The 22,550-nt window shown below is 41.7% G+C and overlaps 1 protein-coding gene across 2 annotated transcripts in view; it reads right to left on the reverse strand.

Moving 5' to 3' along the window:
- Positions 1–5,056: 5,056 nt before the first annotated feature.
- Positions 5,057–22,550, reverse strand: part of LOC114658756 (cytochrome P450 2J4-like) — a 74,561-nt gene continuing 57,067 nt past the window's right edge. For both annotated transcript variants that reach the window (XM_028810802.2, XM_051932736.1), the window contains 3 exons: positions 21,131–21,318; positions 12,964–13,105; positions 5,057–5,393 (listed from right to left, as the gene is read on the reverse strand). In XM_028810802.2, coding sequence (XP_028666635.1) covers positions 5,218–5,393; positions 12,964–13,105; positions 21,131–21,318 — 506 coding nt within the window. In that variant the 3' untranslated portion in view covers positions 5,057–5,217. The remainder of the gene's footprint in view (positions 5,394–12,963; positions 13,106–21,130; positions 21,319–22,550) is intronic.

Genomic DNA, 22,550 nt, shown 5'->3' on the forward strand with positions numbered 1-22,550 from the left:
ATACAAAAAAAAACAAGATCTACAAGAAGAAGACAATCTTCATGAGGGCACACAGTTCACTTCTGGAGCCAAGTGTGTGTGTGTAAAGTAATCAGTCAGAAAGGACTTAATGGGCATAATCCAGTAGTCTCCTAGTCATTAGGACACACTGCTTAGAAATGGAAAGATCATGCAACCTACCAACTAGTAAAGGCAGCCTTGTAAAATGCCAGGCACCCCACTAAAGAGTTTGCAACTCAAATCTCCATGTCGGTGAGACAAAATGAAAGCTCTTCTCTTAAAACCTGCCACGTTAAAATGCACATCTGCATCGCTCAATGTGGCAATGCCATCACACAAGGCTGCAAGTGAATTTCATTGGCATTGGCCATTTTTATGCAGTGCTCTTCCCTCAGCGTACGGTTAATAAACTCTCCTGTAAGCATGAACTGTAAGGGCCAGGTTTATACTTATAGATAGATAGATAGATAGATAGATAGATAGATAGATAGATAGATAGATAGATAGATAGATAGATAGATAGATAGATAGATAGATAGATAGATAGATAGATAGATAGATAGATATGAAAGGCACTATAAGATAGATAGATAGATAGATAGATAGATAGATAGATAGATAGATAGATAGATAGATAGATAGATAGATAGATAGATAGATAGATAGATAGATAGATAGATAGATAGATACTTTATTAATCCCAATGGGAAATTCACACCAATATATATATATATGTAGTTTATTTTATCATTAAAGCAGACCGTCGTAAACGTCATCTTAAAGCCAACCCCGTTATTAATCGCTATGTGCTTCTGGGGTTTCCTCCATATATAAAATATACACGTGCTCTTGCAGACGCTTCTCCTATGCAAGCACTGTTTATACTTTACTTAATGTAAATCTGGAAGATTCCACCAGGTGGCAGTGCGAGATATCGTCATGGCGAGAACAGGTTCGGCATCGCTGTATTGCGGAGTGGTGGCTCTGAAGCTAGGGATCTGAACTGGCAATCAGAAGGTTGCTGGTTCGAATCCCGTAAACGCCAATAGGGACTCTGCTCTGTTGGGCCCTTGAGCAAGGCCCTTAACCTGCAATTGCTGAGCGCTTTGAGTAGTGAGAAAAGCGCTATATAAATGCAAAGAATTATTAATTGCTTGAGATATCCATTAAATTCTGAGGACACTTTGCCACAATATCTCTGCAAAGGATGTTTAATGATTCCATCCATCAGTTTGGGGATGCGCCCATTCCAGCAAGCATCGGGCATGAGACAGAAACAAAATCCCTGGGTGGGGGCATCAGCTCATCGCAAGGTGAACACAAGCACACACATACACTGATGTCATTTTAGCGTCACCAAATCCCCAAAACTTCATGTCTTTGGAAGGAAACCGGAGCAAACTGGAGAAACCCAGCAGGAAAGCATGCAAACACTAGGGACATGAATCCCTACTCTGCCACCGTGCCGCCACAACATGTGCAATTATCAGAATTCGTTATTTAAATGAAGTTAACGACTTATCTGTAAAATGTAACATACATATTTTTAATGCATTTCATCATGAAAGTGATATCAAGTATAAATCTAAGAATTCTAAATGTGCAGAGAGCTGGAATATCATAAATGCAACGTGTTCTGTGTGGCGATTGCTGCTGTCAGTTCAGGAGGAAACCCCAGAAGCACATAGCGATTAATAACGGGGTTGGCTTTAAGATGACGTTTACGACGGTCTGCTTTAATGATAAAATAAACTACGAGGTTACTGTGGACATTTCCAGATTAAAGCCGAAATTTCCACTTTAATCACAAAATACACGTTTTCACTGTGTAATTTTTTTCTACATTCTGATTCTGTTGTGAAAAGACGGCACAGGAGACGGTATGTGAGACTTTTAAAATGTGTCGTGTCATTACGATGGGGAATATGCGACGCTTGAATATAAAAGCACCACGCATGCATTTGTATGTCGCCATTTTGCTTCACCACTTCGAACCATTCATCAGACAGCGAAGCGCGCACATCGATCCTGGAGGATCCTCATAGCGGCTTTCTGTCACCTGTAGATAGTAAACTGAGACATTGACGTCACGTTCCGACTTTTATCACACTGCACCCCCGACGTTTTTTGCTGGTACTGCAACTCGTGTGCACGTTGCATTAATTTCTGAGGATGTGCTCAGAAGACACGTCAAATGAACGCAGTGTGCGTGTCCACATTCTGAGCGTGAACTATAAACGGGCCCTAAGTGCTCGTTGATACTACACGCTCAGAACACGTATGTGCACGCATCATGGCTGCCATGGGTTCCCAGCGTTCATTTGACGCGTCCTCTGAGCAGGTCCTCAGAAATTAACGCGATGTGCACGCGAGTTGCAGTACCAGCAAAAAAGTCAGGGGGCGCAGTGTGATGAAAGTCGGAATGTGACGTCAGAGTCTCTGTTTACTATGTACAGGTGACAGAAAGCCGCTTGTCTGATGAATGGTTCAATGTGGTGAAGCAAAATGGCAACATACAGATGCATTCGTGGTGCATTTATATTCAAGCATTGCATATTCCCGATCATAATGACATGCTACATATCTCACATACCATCTTCTGTGCTGTCTTTTTTTTCTGGGACTTCCTCCTGACATGACAGCAGCAGCAAACAGCAAAAGATCAGTACACAGAACACATTACATGTATGATATTCCAACTCTCTGCACATTTACAATCCTAAGATAGTTAGATAGATAGATAGATACTTTATTAATCCCAAGGGGAAATTCACATTTATATTATATTATATATATACAGTGCATCCAGAAAGTATTCACAACGCATCACTGTTTCCACATTTTGTTATGTCACAGCCTTATTCCAAAATGGATTAAATTCATTTTTTTCCTCAGAATTCTGCACACAACACCCCATAATGACAACATGAAAAAAGTTTACTTGAGGTTTTTGCAAATTTATTAAAAATAAAAAAAATGAGAAATCCCATGTACATAAGTATTCACAGCCTTTGCTCAATACTTTGTCGATGCCCCTTTGGCAGCAATTCCAGCCTCAAGTCTTGTTGAATATGATGCCACAAGCTTGGCACACCTATCCTTGGCCAGTTTGGCCCATTCCTCTTTGCAGCACATCTCAAGCTCCATCAGGTTGGATGGGAAGCGTCGGTGCACAGCCATTTTAAGATCTCTCCAGAGATGTTCAATCAGATTCAAGTCTGGGCTCTGGCTGGGCCACTCAAGAACATTCACAAAGTTGTCCTGAAGCCACTCCTTTGATATCTTGGTTGTGTGCTTAGGGTCGTTGTCCTGCTGAAAGATGAACCATCGCCCCAGTCTGAGGTCAAGAGCGCTCTGGAGCAGGTTTTCATCCAGGATGTCTCTGTATATTGCTGCAGTCATCTTTCCCTTTATCCTGACTAGTCTCCCAGTCCCTGCTGCTGAAAAACATCTCCACAGAATGATGCTGCCACCACCATGCTTCACTGTAGGAATGGTGCCTGGTTTCCTCCAAACATGATGCCTGGCATTCACACCAAAGAGTTCAATCTTTGTCTCATCAGACCAGAGAATTTTCTTTCTCATGGTCTGAGAGTCCTTCAGGTGCCTTCTGGCAAACTCCAGGTGGGCTGCCATGTGCCTTTTACTAAGGAGTGGCTTCCGTCTGGCCACTCTACCATACAGGCCTGATTGGTGGATTGCTGCAGAGATGGTTGTCCTTCTGGAAGGTTCTCCTCTCTCCACAGAAGACCTCTGGAGCTCTGACAGAGTGACCATCGGGTTCTTGGTCACCTCCCTGACTAAGGCCCTTCTCTCCCGATTGCTCAGTTTAGATGGCCGGCCAGCTCTAGGAAGAGTCCTGGTGGTTTTGAACTTCTTCCACTTATGGACGATGGAGGCCACTGTGCTCATTGGGACCTTCAAAGCAGCATAAATTTTTCTGTAACCTTCTCCAGATTTGTGCCTCGAGACAATCCTGTCTTGGAGGTCTACAGACAATTCCTTTGACTTCATGCTTGGTTTGTGCTCTGACATGAACTGTCAACTGTGGGACCTTCTATAGACAGGTGTGTGCCTTTCCAAATCATGTCCAGTCAACTGAATTTGCCACAGGTGGACTCCAATGAAGCTGCAGAAACATCTCAAGGATGATCAGGGGAAACAGGATGCACCTGAGCTCAATTTTGAGCTTCATGGCAAAGGCTGTGAATACTTATGTACATGTGCTTTCTCAGTTTTTTTATTTTTAATAAATTTGGAAAAATATCAAGTAAACTTTTTTCACATTGTCATTATGGGGTGTTGTGTGTAGAATTCTGAGGAAAAAAATGAATTTAATCCATTTTGGAATAAGGCTGTAACATAACAAAATGTGGAAAAGTGATGCGCTGTGAATACTTTCTGGATGCACTGTATATAAGATTTATACTTGATGTCACTTTCATGATGAATTGCATTAAAGTATGTTACATTTTACAGATAAATCGTTCATTTCATTTAAATAATGGATACTGTTAAGAATTACACACATGGGGGTGACACGGTGGTGGATCGTTAGCGCTGCTGTCTTGCAGGGAGTCATGTCGCTGATATTCCCTGCCAGGAGTTTGCATGTTTTCCTGCTGGGTTTTCACAGTGTGCTCCGGTTTCCTTCCAAAGATATGCTGATTTGGTGGCACTAAAATGACATTAGTGTATGTGAGTGTTGGATTCACCTGGCAATGAGCTGATGCCCTGTCCAGGGATTGTTTCTGCCTCAGGTCCAATACTTGCTGGAGTGGATACATTCCTGGATTGACGGATTTAATCATTAAACATCCTTTACAGAGATATTGCGGTAAGGTGTCATTGGAACTTAATGGATGTTCCAGGCAATTCACAACACAGAGAAGCCGAACCTGTTCTCACCGTGATAATATCTCGCACTGCCACCTGGTGGATTCCTCCAGATTTACGTAATGTACGCGCGCAAGTATAAACAGTACAACGCTTGCGTAGCACGAGTGTCCGCTGGAGCATGCGTCACGTGACGTATAAACCCGGCCTTAAGACTACATCAAGGCTGATGACGATTTTTATTGTTTGTTTTCAGGCTTGGCCATATTCAACATTTCGCAGCACTTCTTCAAGCCTATTAATCAAGTTACACTGATACACCTCTTAAAATAAGAGTCCTTTTTAAAAAAACCTTCGTAAACAAGTAAGAAAAAAAATTCTTCAGCGAGGCAGCGCACAGATCTTGTATGCCTTTGGACCCAACGTAATTCCTGGCTTGGTTTCAAGAGTCAGCTGCTGTCCATTTGGGCAATGGAAGGTGAAGGCTTGTAGGAGTGACGTGAAAAACAGGAAAATTTCCATACGGGCAAGGTTTTCTCCAGGACAGGCCCTCTTCCCTATAGGGAGAGAAATAAAAAATAAATAAATTAATAAATAATTACAAATTTATCTCTCAGTTGAGGGGGTCTATCAGTCCCTCCACTGATTCACTTAATTTATTGGAATCTTTCTGCCAAAATGGGCACAGGCTGATTTAAAAACTAATTGTTATTCAAGGACTGACCTGAGTTTTTCATACACTTAATATACAGTATGAGGGGCATTCAATATTTTATCTACCTCAGTAGGAAAGAGATCGAGCTTTCAAGAAATTTTTGTTTTATTTTTCAATGTTGTCCCCTGGTAGCTCCATACACGTCATCCAATTTCCTGCAATGACTTTAACCCCTTTGAAAAAAAAAAAAATCTTTTGTTTGGTCTTCCAACCAGGATGTTGCAGCTGCCTTGACGTGTTCATCGCTTGAAAACCGCTGTCCATGGAGAGATTTCTTCAAAACTCGGAAGAGGGAATAATCTGAGGGAGCCACATCAGGACTGTAGAGTGGATGGTTCAGCTGCTGGAGCCCACCTTCTCAGATGGCAGCCTGTGATTGAACTGACCTGTGAACCGGCACATTGTCGTGAAGAAACTTACTTGATTCACACGAGGACTCTCCTGATCTCCTGTCTCTTGGAAAGTTAGACTCGCACTGAGCCACAACTGTGCCTGAGTCACCTTGAGACCTGTCATAACATCCCCAGACTTGTTTCAACATGCTTGCTACTTTCTTTCATACTCAGGTAGAGAGAAGTTAAGGAAAATGACCCCTTTTATTGGATAACTAGAAAGATTACAAAGATTACAAGCTTTCAGGGAAACTCAGGCCCCTTCTTCAGGTAAGCTTTCATATTGTAATCCTTCTAGTTAGCTAATAAAAGGGTTCATTCTGCTTAATTTCTCACTACATCCATAATGGCTAACATGGTACAACACCCTAGTACTATACTCAGGCAGATAAATTATTGAAAACTAGCAAACCCGCGGCGTAGCATACGCTGCATAGTGATGTATTGATGGGTGAACACTTCCTGAACGTTGTCCAAACAGAAGTGAAAATAAAATTGAGCCCGGTGCATTCTTTAACTGCATTTTCTGCCTTGTAGCACAGTGGTAGTGTTGCTGGTTAACAGTAAGGAGACTGTGGAAGATTTTGGGTTCGCTTCCCGGTTCCTCCCTGTGTGAATAGCGCTTTGAATGAAAAAAGTGACCATTTGCAAAATCCATAACGGTGCGTTCAGTAAGTACAATGCACACGCGTTTAATTTGTTGGCCACTTTTTGCCAGCCGTCTTTTCAGGTTTGGGCTTATTTTGCAGTGTTACCACTTGTGCATATTAAATCTTGAAATCCTTCGAGTAACTAATTAACTAACACCCACCCACCCAGCTTGTGTGAAAAAAATGTGCCGGTTCTTTCATCATTTTGTTGCAGCCTATCAAAGACTTGATGCCCCCAACTCCTCACCTGAGTCGCTGTTGTCTGGGCACCTCTGAGCCACGTTGTCCTTTCATTGTTCTTTGCGGTTTCGGCTGCTTTTCTATATATAATCCACCAAGTCACCCGACCACGTTAGTAGGAGGGGGGTGGGGAGTGTACACAGGGCAGGGACGTATTCAGAGGGAGCGTATGACCCGCACTCAGTGGGTATTCCTCGTTCGTGGGGAACAATTCGAGACAGAGCTATCAATCTGTCAATCCTCTGGGCAGGGTGAGGTTTCCCATGTTGAGTCAAATAAAGCAAGATTTGTGTGTGGTGAGTTGATGTGTTCGAGCACATGAGCAGGCACTGTGAATGCCTTGAGAGCGTGGGTGGACATGTCCCAGATGAATAATGAGTATCTATATATCTTCTTAGATATAGACAGCGTCTGATAGTTGTGATGGTTTTACATGTACACTCCAGCACATTGGGGTTGAACGCTGGTAACAGTCAGGCGGGCAGGCGTATTAGAGTTGGTGCTTTTAGAGGTGGTGGGCGTGTCTCTCTAGCGGTTCGAGTTCTTGGGCGGTGCTCTGTCGTTTGTATCACACGGTCGGACGACTTGGTGGATTATATATGATGAGGATTAAATGTTGAAAACCTTCGAGGAACTAATTAACTAACTAACACCAACCCACTCATCCACACACACAACTTGTGTGAAAAAATGCGCCCGCACGGTCGGACGACTTGGTGGATTATATATGATGAACATTTGCAAAATCCGTAACGCTGCTTTCAGTAAGTACAATGCACACGCGTTTATATAGTAAAAGACAAATTATCCGCGACAAACAAACTGTTATAAACGCTGCATACCAAGCCGCGGCGTAGTATACGCCGAATCATGCCGCTTTTTAAATGTTTTTTAAGCAGAGGGAAAAAAATGAACATTTGCAAAATCCATAACGCTGCTTTCAGTAAGTACAATGCACACACATTTAATTTGTCGGCCACTTTTTGCCAGTCGTCTTTTCTGGTTTGGGCTGATTTTGCAGTGTTACCGCTTGTGCATATTAAATGTTGAAATCCTTCGAGGAACTAATTAACTAACTAACACCAACCAACCCACACACACACACAGCTTGTGTGAAAAAATGCGCCCGTACTTTCATAATTTTGTTGCAGCCTATTAACTATTTTAGACGCTGCATTCAGCAATTCACATCCGTGACAAACATGCCTCTTTTTACATGGTCCTGCTTTGGTGGGCGGGAAACGTTTTCCGTGTTCCTGCAGGACAATCTAAGAAGACGCATGTTTGTCGATTACATCTTGCCTGAAGAAGGGGCCTGAGTTGCCTCGAAAGCTTGCATATTGTAATCTTTCTAGTTAGCCAATAAAAGGTGTCATTTTGCTTGGCTTTTCTCTACATTCATAATGGCTAACACGGTACAACACCCTAGTACTGCATGTAGCATGTAAAACAGTTTGCTATGGTGCACGCGGTCGTGCGTCGTAAGCGAAACGTCAACGTGGCTTAGAGGTGCATGTGTACTGTAGCCCAGACGAAGATAAATGACGGCATTTTTTCCCAGTCGACGCGTCCAAGTTGGTGGCCGTGGCTCTGTGAGTTGTCGTCGTAATCCAATGCTCTTAGAGTTGGTGGGCGTGGTTCCTTCCTGCGTGCGCCATGGGCGGCTTACTTGTCGGCGGCTTAGTGAATCCATGCCCCTTCCGGCGTGCTTTCCATGTGTGGCTACTTGTCTTCCGGCATAGTCAATTATATATATAGATTGTCAAACATGCAGTCATATGAAAATTTTGGGAGCCCCTCTCAGCCTGCATAATAATTGACTCTCCTTTCAACAAAAAAGATAACAGTGGTATGTCTTTCATTTCGTAGGAACATCTGAGTACTGCGGTGTTTTCCAAACAAAGATTTTTAGTGACGCAGTATTTAGTTGTATGAAATGAAATCAAATGTGAAAAACTGGCTGTGCACAAATGTGGGTCTTCTGGTCATTTTGCTGATTTGAATGCCTGTCACTGCTCAATGCTGATTGGTTGATGAGCTCGTTCAGCCTTGAACTTCATAGACAGGTGTGTCCAATCATGTAATATAAAGGTATTTAAGGTGGTCAATTGCAAGTTGTGCTTCCTTCCCTTTGACTGTCCTCTGAAGAGTGACAGCATGGGATCCTCAAAGCAACTCTCCATAGATCTGAAAACAAAGATTGTTGAGTCTCCTGGTTTAGGGGAAGGCCACAAAAAGCCATCTCAGAGGTTTAAACTGTCAGTTTCAATTGTAAGGAATGGAATCAGGAAATGGAAGGCCACAGGCACAGTTGCTGTTAAACCAGCAGGTCTGGCAGGCCAAGAGAAATACAGGAGCGGCATATGAGCAGGATTGTGAGAATGGTGACAGACAACCCACAGATCACCTCCAAAGACCTGCAAGAACATCTCACTGCAGATGGTGTATCTGTACATTGTTCTACAATTCAGAGCAATTTGCACAAAGAACATCTGTATGGCAGGGTGATGAGAAAGAAGCCCTTTCTGCACTCACGCCACAAACAGAGTCGCTTGTTGTATGCCAATGCTCATTTAGACAAGCCAGATTCATTTTGGAACACAGTGCTTTGGACTGATGAGACACAAATTGAGTTATTTGGTCAGAACAAAAAGCGCTTTGAATGGCGGAAGAAGAACACCACATTCCAAGAAAAACACCTGCTACCTACTGTCAAATTTGGTGGAGGTTCCATCAGGCTGTAGGGCTGTGTGGCTAGTTCATGGACTGAGGCCCTTGTTAAAGTCGAGGGTCTGATGAATTCAACCCGATATCAACAAATTCTTCAGGATAATGTTCAAGCATCAGTCACAAAGTTGAAGTTACACAGGGGTTAGATATTCCAACACGACAATGACCCAAAACACAGTTGGAAATCTACAAAGGCATTCATGCAGAAGGGAGAAGTACAATGTTCTGGAATGGCCGTCACAGTCCCCTGACTTGAATATCATTGATAATCTATGGGATGATTTGAAGCAGGCTGTCCATCAAATTGAACTGAACTGGAGAGATTTTGTATGAAGAATGGTCAGAAATACCTCCATCCAGAATCCAGACACTCATCAAAGGCTATAGGAGGACAGCGTCTAGAGGCTGTTGGATTTACAAAAGGAGGCTCAACTAAGTATTGATGTCATATCTCTGTTGGGGTGCCCACATTTATGCACCTGTCTAATTTTGTTATGATGCATATTGCATATTTTCTGTTAATCCAATAAACTTAATGTCACAGCTGAAATCCTACTGTGTCCATAAGGCATGTCAGATATTAAAAGGAATTTGCTACTTTGAAAGCTCAGCCAGTGAGAAACAAAAATCCAAAGAATTAAGAGGGGTTCCCAAACTTTTTCATATGACTGTATTAATTATGACTGTAATTAACTTGTTGTTATGGTCAACCTGTCCAAATACAGGTGCATGTCAATATATTAAAATATCATTGAAAAGTTAATTTATTTCAGTAATTCAATTCAAAAAGTGACACTCGTATATTCCATAGATTCACTACGCACAGAGTGATATATTTCAAGCGTTTATTTCTTTTCATTTTGCTGATTATGGCTTACAGGTAATGAAAACTCAAAATTCAGTATCTCAAAAAATTTGAATATTACATAAGACCAATAAAAAAAATTATTTCTGATACAGAAATGGCCTACTGAAAAGTCTGTCCATGTAAGTATGCACTCAATACTTGGTTGGGGCTCCTTTTGCATGAATGACTGCATCAATGTGGCGTGGCATGGAAGCGATCAGCCTGTGGCCCTGCTGAGGTGTTATGGAAGCCCAGGATGCTTTCATCACGGCCTTCAGCTAGTCTGCATTGTCGGCTCTGGTGTATCTCATCTTCCTCATAGATTTTCTATGGGGTTTAGGTTAGGTGAGTTTGCTGGCCAGTCAGGCCCAATGATACCCACAATGGTCATTAAACCAGGTGTTGATAATTTTGGCAGTGTGGGCAGGTGCCAAGTCCTGCTGGAAAATGAAATCAGCATCTCCATAAAGCTCGTCAGCAGAGGGCAGCATGAAGTGCTCTAAAATGTCCTGGTAGACAGCTGCGGTGACTTTGGACTTGATACATAAAACACAGTTTGTATATTTACTTACTTGCTTACCTACCTATTTATATATCGATTTACTTAAACAGCTTCTGTGAAAAGTCAAATTTCCCCCTGGGAACAAACAAAGTTCTATCTACATTTCTTTGTGTTTTGTAACAAACAGGACAAAGCAGCAGGATGGAGCGGCTCTTGGCTGCAGTTAAGTTTCTCTACTTTAAAATGACTTGCTGACAGTAAGAGACCTGAGACTACACTCTAAAAATAAAGGTGCCAGCTTCAGAGCGATGCCATGGGGGCACCATTTTTGGTTCCCAAAAAACACATCCACATGAAAATTGCAGAAAGAACCTTTTGCTTATTTAGATCTGTAAAAAGCTCCATTCAGTAAATAATCAGAAAGAGATGGTAACAGATTTGTGAAACAGCAATGGCTCCACCAGCAATACGTCTGTAATCAGTTGTGCCTTATTGTGACTGCGACTGCCAAGTCAGAAGTTTCCCTTTCTTTCTTTTAAAATTTTTCTTCTTCCTCAGTTATTCTGGGGTATGTTCAGACCATAGTGTGTGTGAATATATATTTGTAAATGCATCTGTTTATGTATTTACTTATTTAAAGAGCTTCTGTTAAAAGACTAATTTCCAACTGGAAACAAATAAAGATCTATCTATTTATTATATCGTGCCTTTCATATCTATCTATCTATCTATCTATCTATCTATCTATCTATCTATCTATCTATCTATCTATCTATCTATCTATCTATCTATCTATCTATCATATAGTGCCTTTCATATCTATCTATCTATCTATCTATCTATCTATCTATCTATCTATCTATCTATCTATCTATCTATCTATCATATAGTGCCTTTCATATCTATCTATCTACCTATCTATCTATCTATCTATCTATCTATCTATCATATAGTGCCTTTTCTATCTATCTATCTATCTATCTATCTATCTATCTATCTATCTATCTATCTATCTATCTATCTATCTATCTATCTATCTATCTATCATATAATGCCTTTCATATCTATCTATCTATCTATCTATCTATCTATCTATCTATCTATCTATCTATCTATCTATCTATCTATCTATCTATCTATCATATAGTGCCTTTCATATCTATCTATCTATCTATCTATCTATCTATCTATCTATCTATCTATCTATCTATCTATCTATCTATCTATCTATCTATCTATCTATCTATCTATCTATCTATCATATAGTGCCTTTTATATCTATCTATCTATCTATCTATCTATCTATCTATCTATCTATCTATCTATCATATAGTGCCTTTCATATCTATCTATCTATCTATCTATCTATCTATCTATCTATCTATCTATCTATCTATCTATCTATCTATCTATCTATCTATCATATAGTGCCTTTCATATCTATCTATCTATCTATCTATCTATCTATCTATCTATCTATCTATCTATCTATCTATCTATCTATCTATCTATCTATCTATCTATCTATCTATCTATCTATCTATCATGTAATGTTTAATGTCACTGCCCCCATTAAAGTAGGCCTTGGGGACACAGAACATTTTTCTGCCCTTTCCTCCGTAGTTCCTCTGTTTTATTAGACCAGTCCAAGTTGTGACTGATGTGGACTTGTGATACTTTAGAAAAGTGAAATTGTGTTGAGACGTCATCAGAGAGTCATCTATTCTGACATATCCTGCAGTTTCTAGTCATGTCATCAGACATCCTCCAACGGTAAGGTCAGCAGCTGCAGTCTTAAATGTGATATCCTTTCCAACTAGATGTCATGTAGTGTGGCACTGGCATAACACTCACATCACCTCATTTAAATACAATTGTCATGTCCTCGCCAAGTGGACCTGCCACATAAATATGCATAACACCTGTTAGATCTGGCAGCAGGCATTAGTCTGCCTCACCAGGTTTCAAGACTTTAGCACAAAAGCAGAATCTAAGCAGATATATTGAGAAGCTTTGCTTTAAAATTGTGGAACAGTAGCAGTGAGACTTACCAATTGAAAATGGAATAAAGGTCTCGTTTTTCACAAACTTCCCATTGTCATCCAGGAAGTGCTGAGGGTTAAAGAAACCAGGTGTCATGTATTCATTTTCATCATTGAGGACAGACGTGAAGTTGGGAAGCATAACTGTACCCTGAGGAGGAAATAGGAAATGTGGATTAATGTTACTTATTTCTTGTTATTCCTGGAGAGACACTAAGGTTGCTTGAAAATCTGCAGGACATTCACTAACGGAGTTCACTATTGCTTTTAACCCCCTGCCCACAACAGGTTTTTGTTGTTTTTTATTCTCATTTTATAAGGATATGCAAACAAAAGAGCCAGAGGGCTTAGGCTGCAACACTACAACACTCCACTGTGCCTGCCTGTGCTGACCCAATGTGTTTTTGCCCATTTCATTGCACTTTGAGGTGGAAGGACCACTTGCTTTTGATCCAGTAACACTGTATAACAGTCCACCACAGTGCCTGTTCTCGTCTGCGAATGGTGCCATATCAGATAATAGGTCACATTTTTTCCGTTGATGTTAAAAGCCACTTGATACACATTTAGAACTTTAGTTCATATTGCGAAAGCGCGTGTAAAATCTGGAATGGTTTGCGCTGGCCCGGTATTCTAACCTTGTAATTTACCGGCCCCATACGTTCCTCAATGAGAGGGCCCTACCATTTCACTAGGAATTTGTGCAGGTCAGACGGAATCAGTACCAGAACACGATCACCAGGTTTGAATTCATGGAGCTTACAGCGCCTGTTGTAAAGACGTTTCTGGGTTTCCTGCTCATGTCACTGATGCTCCACAGCAATAGAAGAAAGTTTAGAAATTCTTTCTTGCAACAAAATTACCCAATCTGCAAAGCTCGGCCTGTGAGCTGTTATCCTGGTTCCCATCCATTCCTCTTATACAACATCCAAGATGCTTCTTGGACGCCTGCCAAACAACAACTTGAATGGACCCAAGCCAGTGGACGCCTACTGTATGGAGATTCCCGCACCGCAAACATAATAAAAGGCAGGACAGAGTTCCAAGACGTCAGATCATCATGAGCAACTCGTCTGATCATCTGTTTTAAAGTCTTGTTAAATCGTTCAGTCATACCATTCGTCTGTGGATGATAAACAGTGGTACTCAATTTCTTAATAGCAAAGCTCTCACACAATTGTTTCATCACGCGAGAAGTAAAAGGTGTGCCCTGATCAGTTAAAATTTCTCTGGGGATGCCAATACGAGTAAAAATCTCACACAGAGCTTTGGCTACAGTGGAGGAATTGGCTTTTTTTAAAGCAGCCACACTCTTATATGTAAATGTCTACGTGTGCAAGTGTGTGTGTCTGTCCGTCCCGGAAATGAGAGGTGGAGTCAGAGTAAGGGCTCCGCCTCTGAGGAAACACAAGCGAGGCGAGCACATCAGCAAAACGAAAACCTCAGAAGAAAGACAAAGTCGCTTAGCCGCTAACATCGGCAAAACTGGTATCCCTTTTACTTTGCCTCCCGCCGATAATGCACAAGCGAGGCGAGCACGTCGGCAAAACGAATCCTCCAGGGAGAGAGACACCCAGAGTAGTTCCTTTCAATTGCCTGACATCTCAACATTTCAATTTTTTTTCTGATGATTTCAATTGTTTCTAGGACCCCAGGATTTTTACAGCACAGGCTTACAGTAGTAAATATATACATACACATATGTGATAATAATGAGATTGCATTCAGACCTATGAATGTAATACTCCAATCTTCACCCTATCAAGTACATGAACCAGCCACCATGGCACAACATCAGAGGCTTTGCCTTGGGCGCTGACATCCGAGGTTTGATCCCTGCAAGGGGAAGCAAAAGAGCGACACCTGATGAGCCCCAAATAGGGTGAAAAACGTGTTGTATACTCTCTGTATTATTTGGCAGGTACTGTATCATATATACATACATACAGATATAATTATATTAGTGATAGACATGGATGAACTGGCCCCTTCTTGGGTCGGAAGGTCTGACTTTGCTCAGATAGGAAGCCTCCGTCATGCGTGGACAGTCGGGTTGAACAGACATTCCAGCCAGGATGGGTGCTGCTCCCCGCCACAGGTGCAAGGCAGGAATAATGGACACTTATAAGTGGTCAGCAACACTGGAGCGCCGCAGGGGACTGTACTTTCTCCGGTCCTGTTCAGCCTATATAAATCAAACTTCCAATACAACTCAGAGTCCTGCCACATGCAAAAGTTCGCTGACGACACTCCTATCGTGGGCTGCATCAGGAATGGGCAGGAGGAGGAGTATAGGAACATAATCAAGGACTTTGTTAAATCGTGCAACTCAAACCACCTACAACTGAACACCAGCAAAACCAAGGAGCTGGTGGTGGATTTTAGGAGGCCCAGGCCCCTCATGGACCCCGTGATCATCAGAGGTGACTGTGTGCAGAGGGTGCAGACCTATAAATACCTGGGAGTACAGCTGGATGATAAATTGGACTGGACTGCCAATACTGATGCTCTGTGTAAGAAAGGACAGAGCCGACTATACTTCCTTAGAAGGCTGGCGTCCTTCAACATCTGCAATAAGATGCTGCAGATGTTCTATCAGACGGTTGTGGTGAGCGCCCTCTTCTACGCGGTGGTGTGCTGGGGAGGCAGCATAAAGAAGAAGGACGCCTCACGCCTGGACAAACTGGTGAGGAAGGCAGGCTCTATTGCAGGCATGGAGCTGGACAATTTGACATCTGTGTCGGAGCGATGGGCGCTGAGCAGACTCCTATCAATCATGGAGAATCCACTGCATCCACTGAACAGGATCATCTCCAGACAGAGGAGCAGATTCAGCAACAGTCTGCTGTCACCGTCCTGCTCCACTGACAGACTGAGGAGATCACTCCTCACCCACACTATGGAACTCTTCAATACCACCCAGGGGTGGTAAACGTAAACATTATACAAAGTTACTGTCTGTATACCTGCATTGTTACCACTCTTCAATTTAATATTTTCTTTATCAGTATGCTGCTGCTGGAGTATGTGAATTTCCCCATACTCCAGCACACCCTGACTAGAGCTGCTTGGGATTAATAAAGTATCTATCTATCTATCTATCTATCTATCTATCTATCTATCTATCTATCTATCTATCTATCTATCTATCTATCTATCTATCTATCTATCTATCTATCTATCTATCTATCTATCTAGGCAGACTGCCTCTCAAGAGCAGATATTCATCCAGTATGCCAAGTGGCAGCACTCATCTGCATACCTACAGTTTAAATTCCCACAGGAGTTCATTGGCGCTGCTGGGAGCCGATTCCTTTGTTTCATCACAGCTGCTCTTCCTGACACGAAAATGTGCTTCCTGGGTGCAATACTCTGCCACTGGTGGCACTCTCGGGTTTGGTATAAAAGCAGGCATCCACCACACCCAGAAGGAGTGGAGGAGAAAAAAAGGATACAAAAAAAAACCTGTATTGACTGAAGAAGTGTATACAAACACATACACGCACAAACACGGACACACATACACATGCACACACACAGACACGCAGACGCACACATGGACACACACACACAGACATACGCACGCACGCACGCACATAATGCTGTATGATTCTTAATAGGACATTGAGTGTTTTGAAAGAATTAGTTCAAAATGCATGGATGTGGTGAGAGAGGACATGCAGGTGAACTGAACAAGAAGCAGAAGACAGAATGATATGGAAGAAGATGATCCACTGTGGCAACCACTAACAGCAGTAGCCGAAAAAGGCTATAACAATAATAATAACAGATAAGACCTTTTGATCTTTATAAGTCCCGTATTAGCTGATCTGCGCAGCCTGTCTACTAAACTGTGTCCCAGACATAATGTCATCATGGACATTTACACCACACGCTGCATCCACAAAGCCACCAGCATTGTGAATGACCCAACACACCCCTCACATTCACTGTTTACACTCCTGACATTGGGAAAAAGGTACCGGAGCATTCAGACCCTCACCACCAGAATGTGGAACAGTTTCTTCCCCCAAGCAGTCAGACTCGTGAAAACTCCTGGACCAGACTGATATCTGATATACAGTGCATCCGGAAAGTATTCACAGCACATCACTTTTTCCACATTTTGTTATGTTACAGCCTTATTCCAAAATGGATTAAATTCATTTTTTCCCTCCGAACTCTACACACAACACCCCATAATGACAACGTGAAAAAAGTTTACGTGAGGTTTTTGCAAATTTATTAAAAATAAAAAAACTGAGAAATCCCATGTCCATAAGTATTCACAGCCGTTGCTCAATACTTTGTCGATGCACCTTTGGCAGCAATTACAGCCTCAAGTCTTATTGAATATTATGCCACAAGCTTGGCACACCTATCCTTGGCCAGTTTCGCCCATTCCTCTTTGCAGCATCTCTCAAGCTCCATCAGGTTGGATGGGAAGCGCCGGTGCACAGCCATTTTAAGATCTCTCCAAAGATGTTCAATCGGATTCAAGTCTGGGCTCTGGCTGGGCCACTCAAGGACATTCACAGAGTTGTCCTGAAGCCACTCCTTTGATATCTTGGCTGTGTGCTTAGGGTCGTTGTCCTGCTGAAAGATGAACCGTCGCCCCAGTCTGAGGTCAAGAGCGCTCTGGAGCAGGTTTTCATCCAGGATGTCTCTGTACATTGCTGCAGTCATCTTTCCCTTTATCCTGACTAGTCTCCCAGTCCCACAGTATGATGCTGCCACCACCATGCTTCACTGTAGGGATGGTATTGGCCTGGTGATGAGCGGTGCCTGGTTTCCTCCAAACGTGGCGACTGGCATTCACACCAAAGAGTTCAATCTTTGTCTCATCAGACCAGAGAATTTTCCTTCTCATGGTCTGAGAGTCCTTCAGGTGCCTTTTGGCAAACTCCAGGTGGGCTGCCATGTGCCTTTTACTAAGGAGTGGCTTCCGTCTGGCCACTCTATCATACAGGCCTGATTGGTGGATTGCTGCAGATATGGTTGTCCTTCTGGAAGGTTCTCCTCTCTCCACAGAGGACCTCTGGAGCTCTGACAGAGTGACCATTGGGTTCTTGGTCACCTCCCTGACTAAGGCCCTTCTCCCCCGATCGCTCATTTTAGATTGCCGGCCAGCTCTAGGAAGAGTCCTGGTGGTTTCGAACTTCTTCCATGATGGAGGACACTGTGCTCATTGGGACCTTCAAAGCAGCAGAAATTTTTCTGTAACCTTCCCCAGATTTGTGCCTCGAGACAATCCTGTCTCAGAGGTCTACAGACAATTCCTTTGACTTCATGCTTGGTTTGTGCTCTGACATGAACTGTCAACTGTGGGACCTTCTATAGACAGGTGTGTGCCTTTCCAAATCATGTCCAGTCAACTGAATTTGCCACAGGTGGACTCCAATGAAGCTGCAGAAACATCTCAAGGATGATCAGGGGAAACAGGATGCACCTGAGCTCAATTTTGAGCTTCATGGCAAAGGCTGTGAATACTTATGTACATGTGCTTTCTCAGTTTTTTTTATTTTTAATAAATTTGCAAAAATCTCAAGTAAACTTTTTTCACATTGTCATTATGGGGTGTTGTGTGTAGAATTCTGAGGAAAAAAATGAATTTAATCCATTTTGGAATAAGGCTGTAACATCACAAAATGTGGAAAAAGTGATGCGCTGTGAATACTTTCCGGATACACTGTATGTGTTCTGTTCTGCAGTGTTGCACATGATTACACATTTAACTCACATGCACCTTGTTATATGTTATGTGTCTTTATGTTATGTGTAGTGGATTCTTTGTTGTCCTGTGTGTTATGTAGCACCACAGTCCTGGAGGAACGTTGTTTTGTTTGACTGTATGCTGTACTACTGTATATGAATGAAATGACAATAATTACTCTTGACTTGACTTGACTTAACTTGACTCATTCATATATTAATTTCAAAGATAAAAAATGCACTTTTACAGATAACAAAGAGTCATATGAAATTAACATCTATAAAAAAAAAACTACTGCATCTCATTTGGTTCATTTATCTATAGCATTTGCAAGTTTAAAAAAGGACACCTAGATGTATACGTTTCCAAAGGCTGCCATGTTACTGCACTGGCAGCTGGAAGGTTGCAGGTTCGAATCCCGTTACTTCTAGAAAGGATCTGATTCCGATGAATCCTTCAGCCAGGCCCTCAACCTGAAAAAAATTGCTCCAGTGGTCCTGTACCGCGGCTGACTGTGACCTCCAAAGGTCACACAGAAAGACACTTTCCTCTCAGGGATTACTAAAGCATATAAAATCAAATAAAAAAAAAATTCTCTTCATTTTTCATTTTTTCTTTCTTCTTCTTTCAAATTGAATTAGAACCTATTGCAGTTGAGACATACTGTACACCCCCCCCCCCCTTAAATATATATACTGTCTATTCCCACATGACAATTCTATATTATATATCCTATATTCAAGGATTAATAAAATAACAGTGGGAGGTCGAGCTTTTAGTTACAGGGCCCCTAAACTGTGGAATGGTCTGCCTGCTACTATAAGAGATGCCCCTTCGGTCTCAGCTTTTAAATCCCGGCTGAAGACTCACAACTTCAGTTTAGCACACCCTGACTAGAGCTGCTGATTTACTGTACAGACTGCATTTCTGTTGTCAGTCATTAGCACTAAAACAAAAGTAATGATAGTTCTAATTGGATACTAACCCTCACCTGTTCTGTTTCTCTTCTCAGTACTCAAATGTGGCACTAGGCGCCACGGCCCACGTGCCAAGTTGTTTTGCCTGCCTAAGGTAAAGTCATCCCTGATGGAGGATCACAGGAATCATCAGGTAGAGGGGGCCTTTCATCGGATTGGATGGCCCAGCGCTGTTTCACCTATGGAATGGCCAAAATGGGGAGGCAGCTTGATGGATGAGGTCTCCAGGACTCTAAAGATATCCAAATCTTCTTATGTGATATCATTTACTGTTAACTTCTGCTCTGTACTTCTAAAATTTTTATTTTTATACTGCATTGAGGATTTGTTCTGTTCTGTGTATTGTTTTGTATTGTATTGTATTGACCCCCTTCTTTTTGACGCCCAACCTACCTGAAAAGGGGTCTCTCTTTGAACTGCCTTTCCTGAGGTTTCTTCCATTTTTCCCTACAAGGGTTTTATTTCCTTGTCTTCTTAGAGAGTCAAGGCTGGGGGGCGGTCAAGAGGCAGGGTCTGTTAAAGCCAATTGCGGCTCTTCTTGAGTGATTTTGGGCTATATAAAAATAAATTGTATTGTATTGTATTCTATATTTATGCTTCAAGACTGGATTTTGCATTGAGGCCATTTTTCTTTTTTTCTCCTCTCTTTGCCAAGCTCACAAATGGAAGGGTACATAAATAAACGGAGTTGATTTGAATACTGAAACCTAATAGTGGTCTCTAATAACCGTGGATCAGATTGTGTCTCCGTACAGAAAATTGAATTTCTTTCAGATGAAAATAACTCAGTAGACTGAGTCACTTCAGAGCTGGAAATGACAGCACTGGTGGTAATAAGAATAGCTCACCTCTGTCAAGGTGTTACATACATATTTATGGTTGTCATTAAATGGTTTTGAAGACTGGTTTTAATTTGTAAATGTTATAATGAAGTAATTTAATATTGGAGGCTCGGTTCTTATTGACTTCTAATGTGCGAGTGTTTTTTGTATGATGTTGTATTCTCCGTCTGTGGTGTGTATTATAAAATTCTTAATTAGTGTGTGGGAGACTTGAATTGTATTACGTACACCTCAGAATAAATGTAACCTTGAACTTGTTTTATCCTACCAGTTACCAAATGGCTGTTCTTAAAGTTTTCCCAAACACTAATCTACATAAGGGTCACATACTTGTTCAGATTAACTGATGTACACCAATATTTATCCTATTTTATTTATTAAACTAGTATGAAATATTTACAAACCTAATTCAAGTACCACAGTATCATACCTGAGTATCTATAAAACTTTCAGGAAAATATTTACACTTTGATGTTAAATAAAATGCATGTCTGATCTTTGTAGTGGGCCAAAACACCGGGCACAAACCTCAATTTCAAAAACAAATTTCAATTTGTTTGTTTTATAAGCAATTGAAACATTTTTAGCATAGAATAAAATGAACATTTGGATGGATACAAATTGAGGTGCCATAAAAGTGTCACCTTGGGAATAGAGTATCCGGCTAGGGTGGTATCCTTAGAAGCCATCCTAGGTGGGCTCACAGGAATAACATTTCCAGACCTCTGAACTTCATGGATAACAGCATACGTGTACGGCATGTTGATTCGGTCATCCATGGATGGCAGGCGTGAAGGTCCAATCACTTGGTCGATTTCTTCCTGAACTTTCTCTGTAGAAAAGCAGAGGAAAAACTGAGTGAGACTGTGTTTCACTGAAGACGAAGATCAAAGACCTGGATATGAAGAGATGGTCGAAATGAAGAGTTGGTAAATTCACATTTGGATCAATTAACTTAGGCCAATGAGCTGAATTTCAAATAGTAAAGGAGATAATCGGCCTTCATGTGTGCTTTACTCCAAATGGTGCGGTCAGTTAAAGCAAAGCCAGTTTAAGCAGCAATATACAGCACAGCAGATCTTGCTCTTAATGGAATGGAATTGTGCTGTCGTTTTTAGCACTTTGATCTGCATTCAATGTAGGAAATGTGACATATTATTATTCATCATGATAAATATCAGAAAAGCTTTTGTGGCAATGGTATATTGCATAGGATACTGTCCTTAAAAACACCATTTACTGTAAACTCGAGGCATGTCTTTGCATTCTAGAAGAAAACTGATTCACAGGTCCAGAAACAAAAGGATAAAGAAATTTAAAGTACTGTACACTGCAAGTAAAATCCATCCATCCATCCATCCATTATCCTACCTGCTATATCCTAACTACAGGGTCATGGGGGTCTGCTGGAGCCAATCCCAGTCAACACAGGGTGCAAGGCAGGAAACAAACCCCGGGCAGGGCGGCAGCCCACCACAGGACACACACACACAGAGCTCAATTTAGGATCGCCAATGCACCTAACCTGCCTGTCTTTGGACTGTGGGAGGAAACCCACTCAGACACGGGGAGAACATGCAAACTCCACGCAGGGAGGACCCGGGAAGTGAACCCAGGTCTCCTAACTGTGAGGCAGCAGCGCTACCACTGTGTCACCGTGCCGCCCCCTACCAACATTTAAGTTCCATTTAATTACATTTGAATATTTGCTTATTTGTATTGTGAATATCAGAACTTTAAATTTTGGCTACGTTGACTGCCCTCGAGCGCAATTTGGGCAAGAAAATTAATAATGAGATCAGAGGCAGTCGTCCATCTGACTTAATCTGCTGTGTGATCTGAAAGGGAAAATGTGATACCTGGGAGACCCCATGAGGCAGAAAGTCCCCCGCTGGTCACGTTAGCACACCGCGCTGCATGTGTAGTCCTCACGCGGCCTAATGGATTTGTTTCATTGCTTCTTTTTTTTTAACAGTTTATTTAATTTTTTTAAAAGCAAGTATAGCATTCCATAGAAGTAAGTCAAACTTGACAAAACTAAGTTCAAAAACTAAAACTTAAGTT

Source organism: Erpetoichthys calabaricus, chromosome 10, assembly GCF_900747795.2.
Source record: "Erpetoichthys calabaricus chromosome 10, fErpCal1.3, whole genome shotgun sequence".
NCBI classification, from domain to species: Eukaryota; Metazoa; Chordata; class Cladistia; order Polypteriformes; family Polypteridae; genus Erpetoichthys; species Erpetoichthys calabaricus.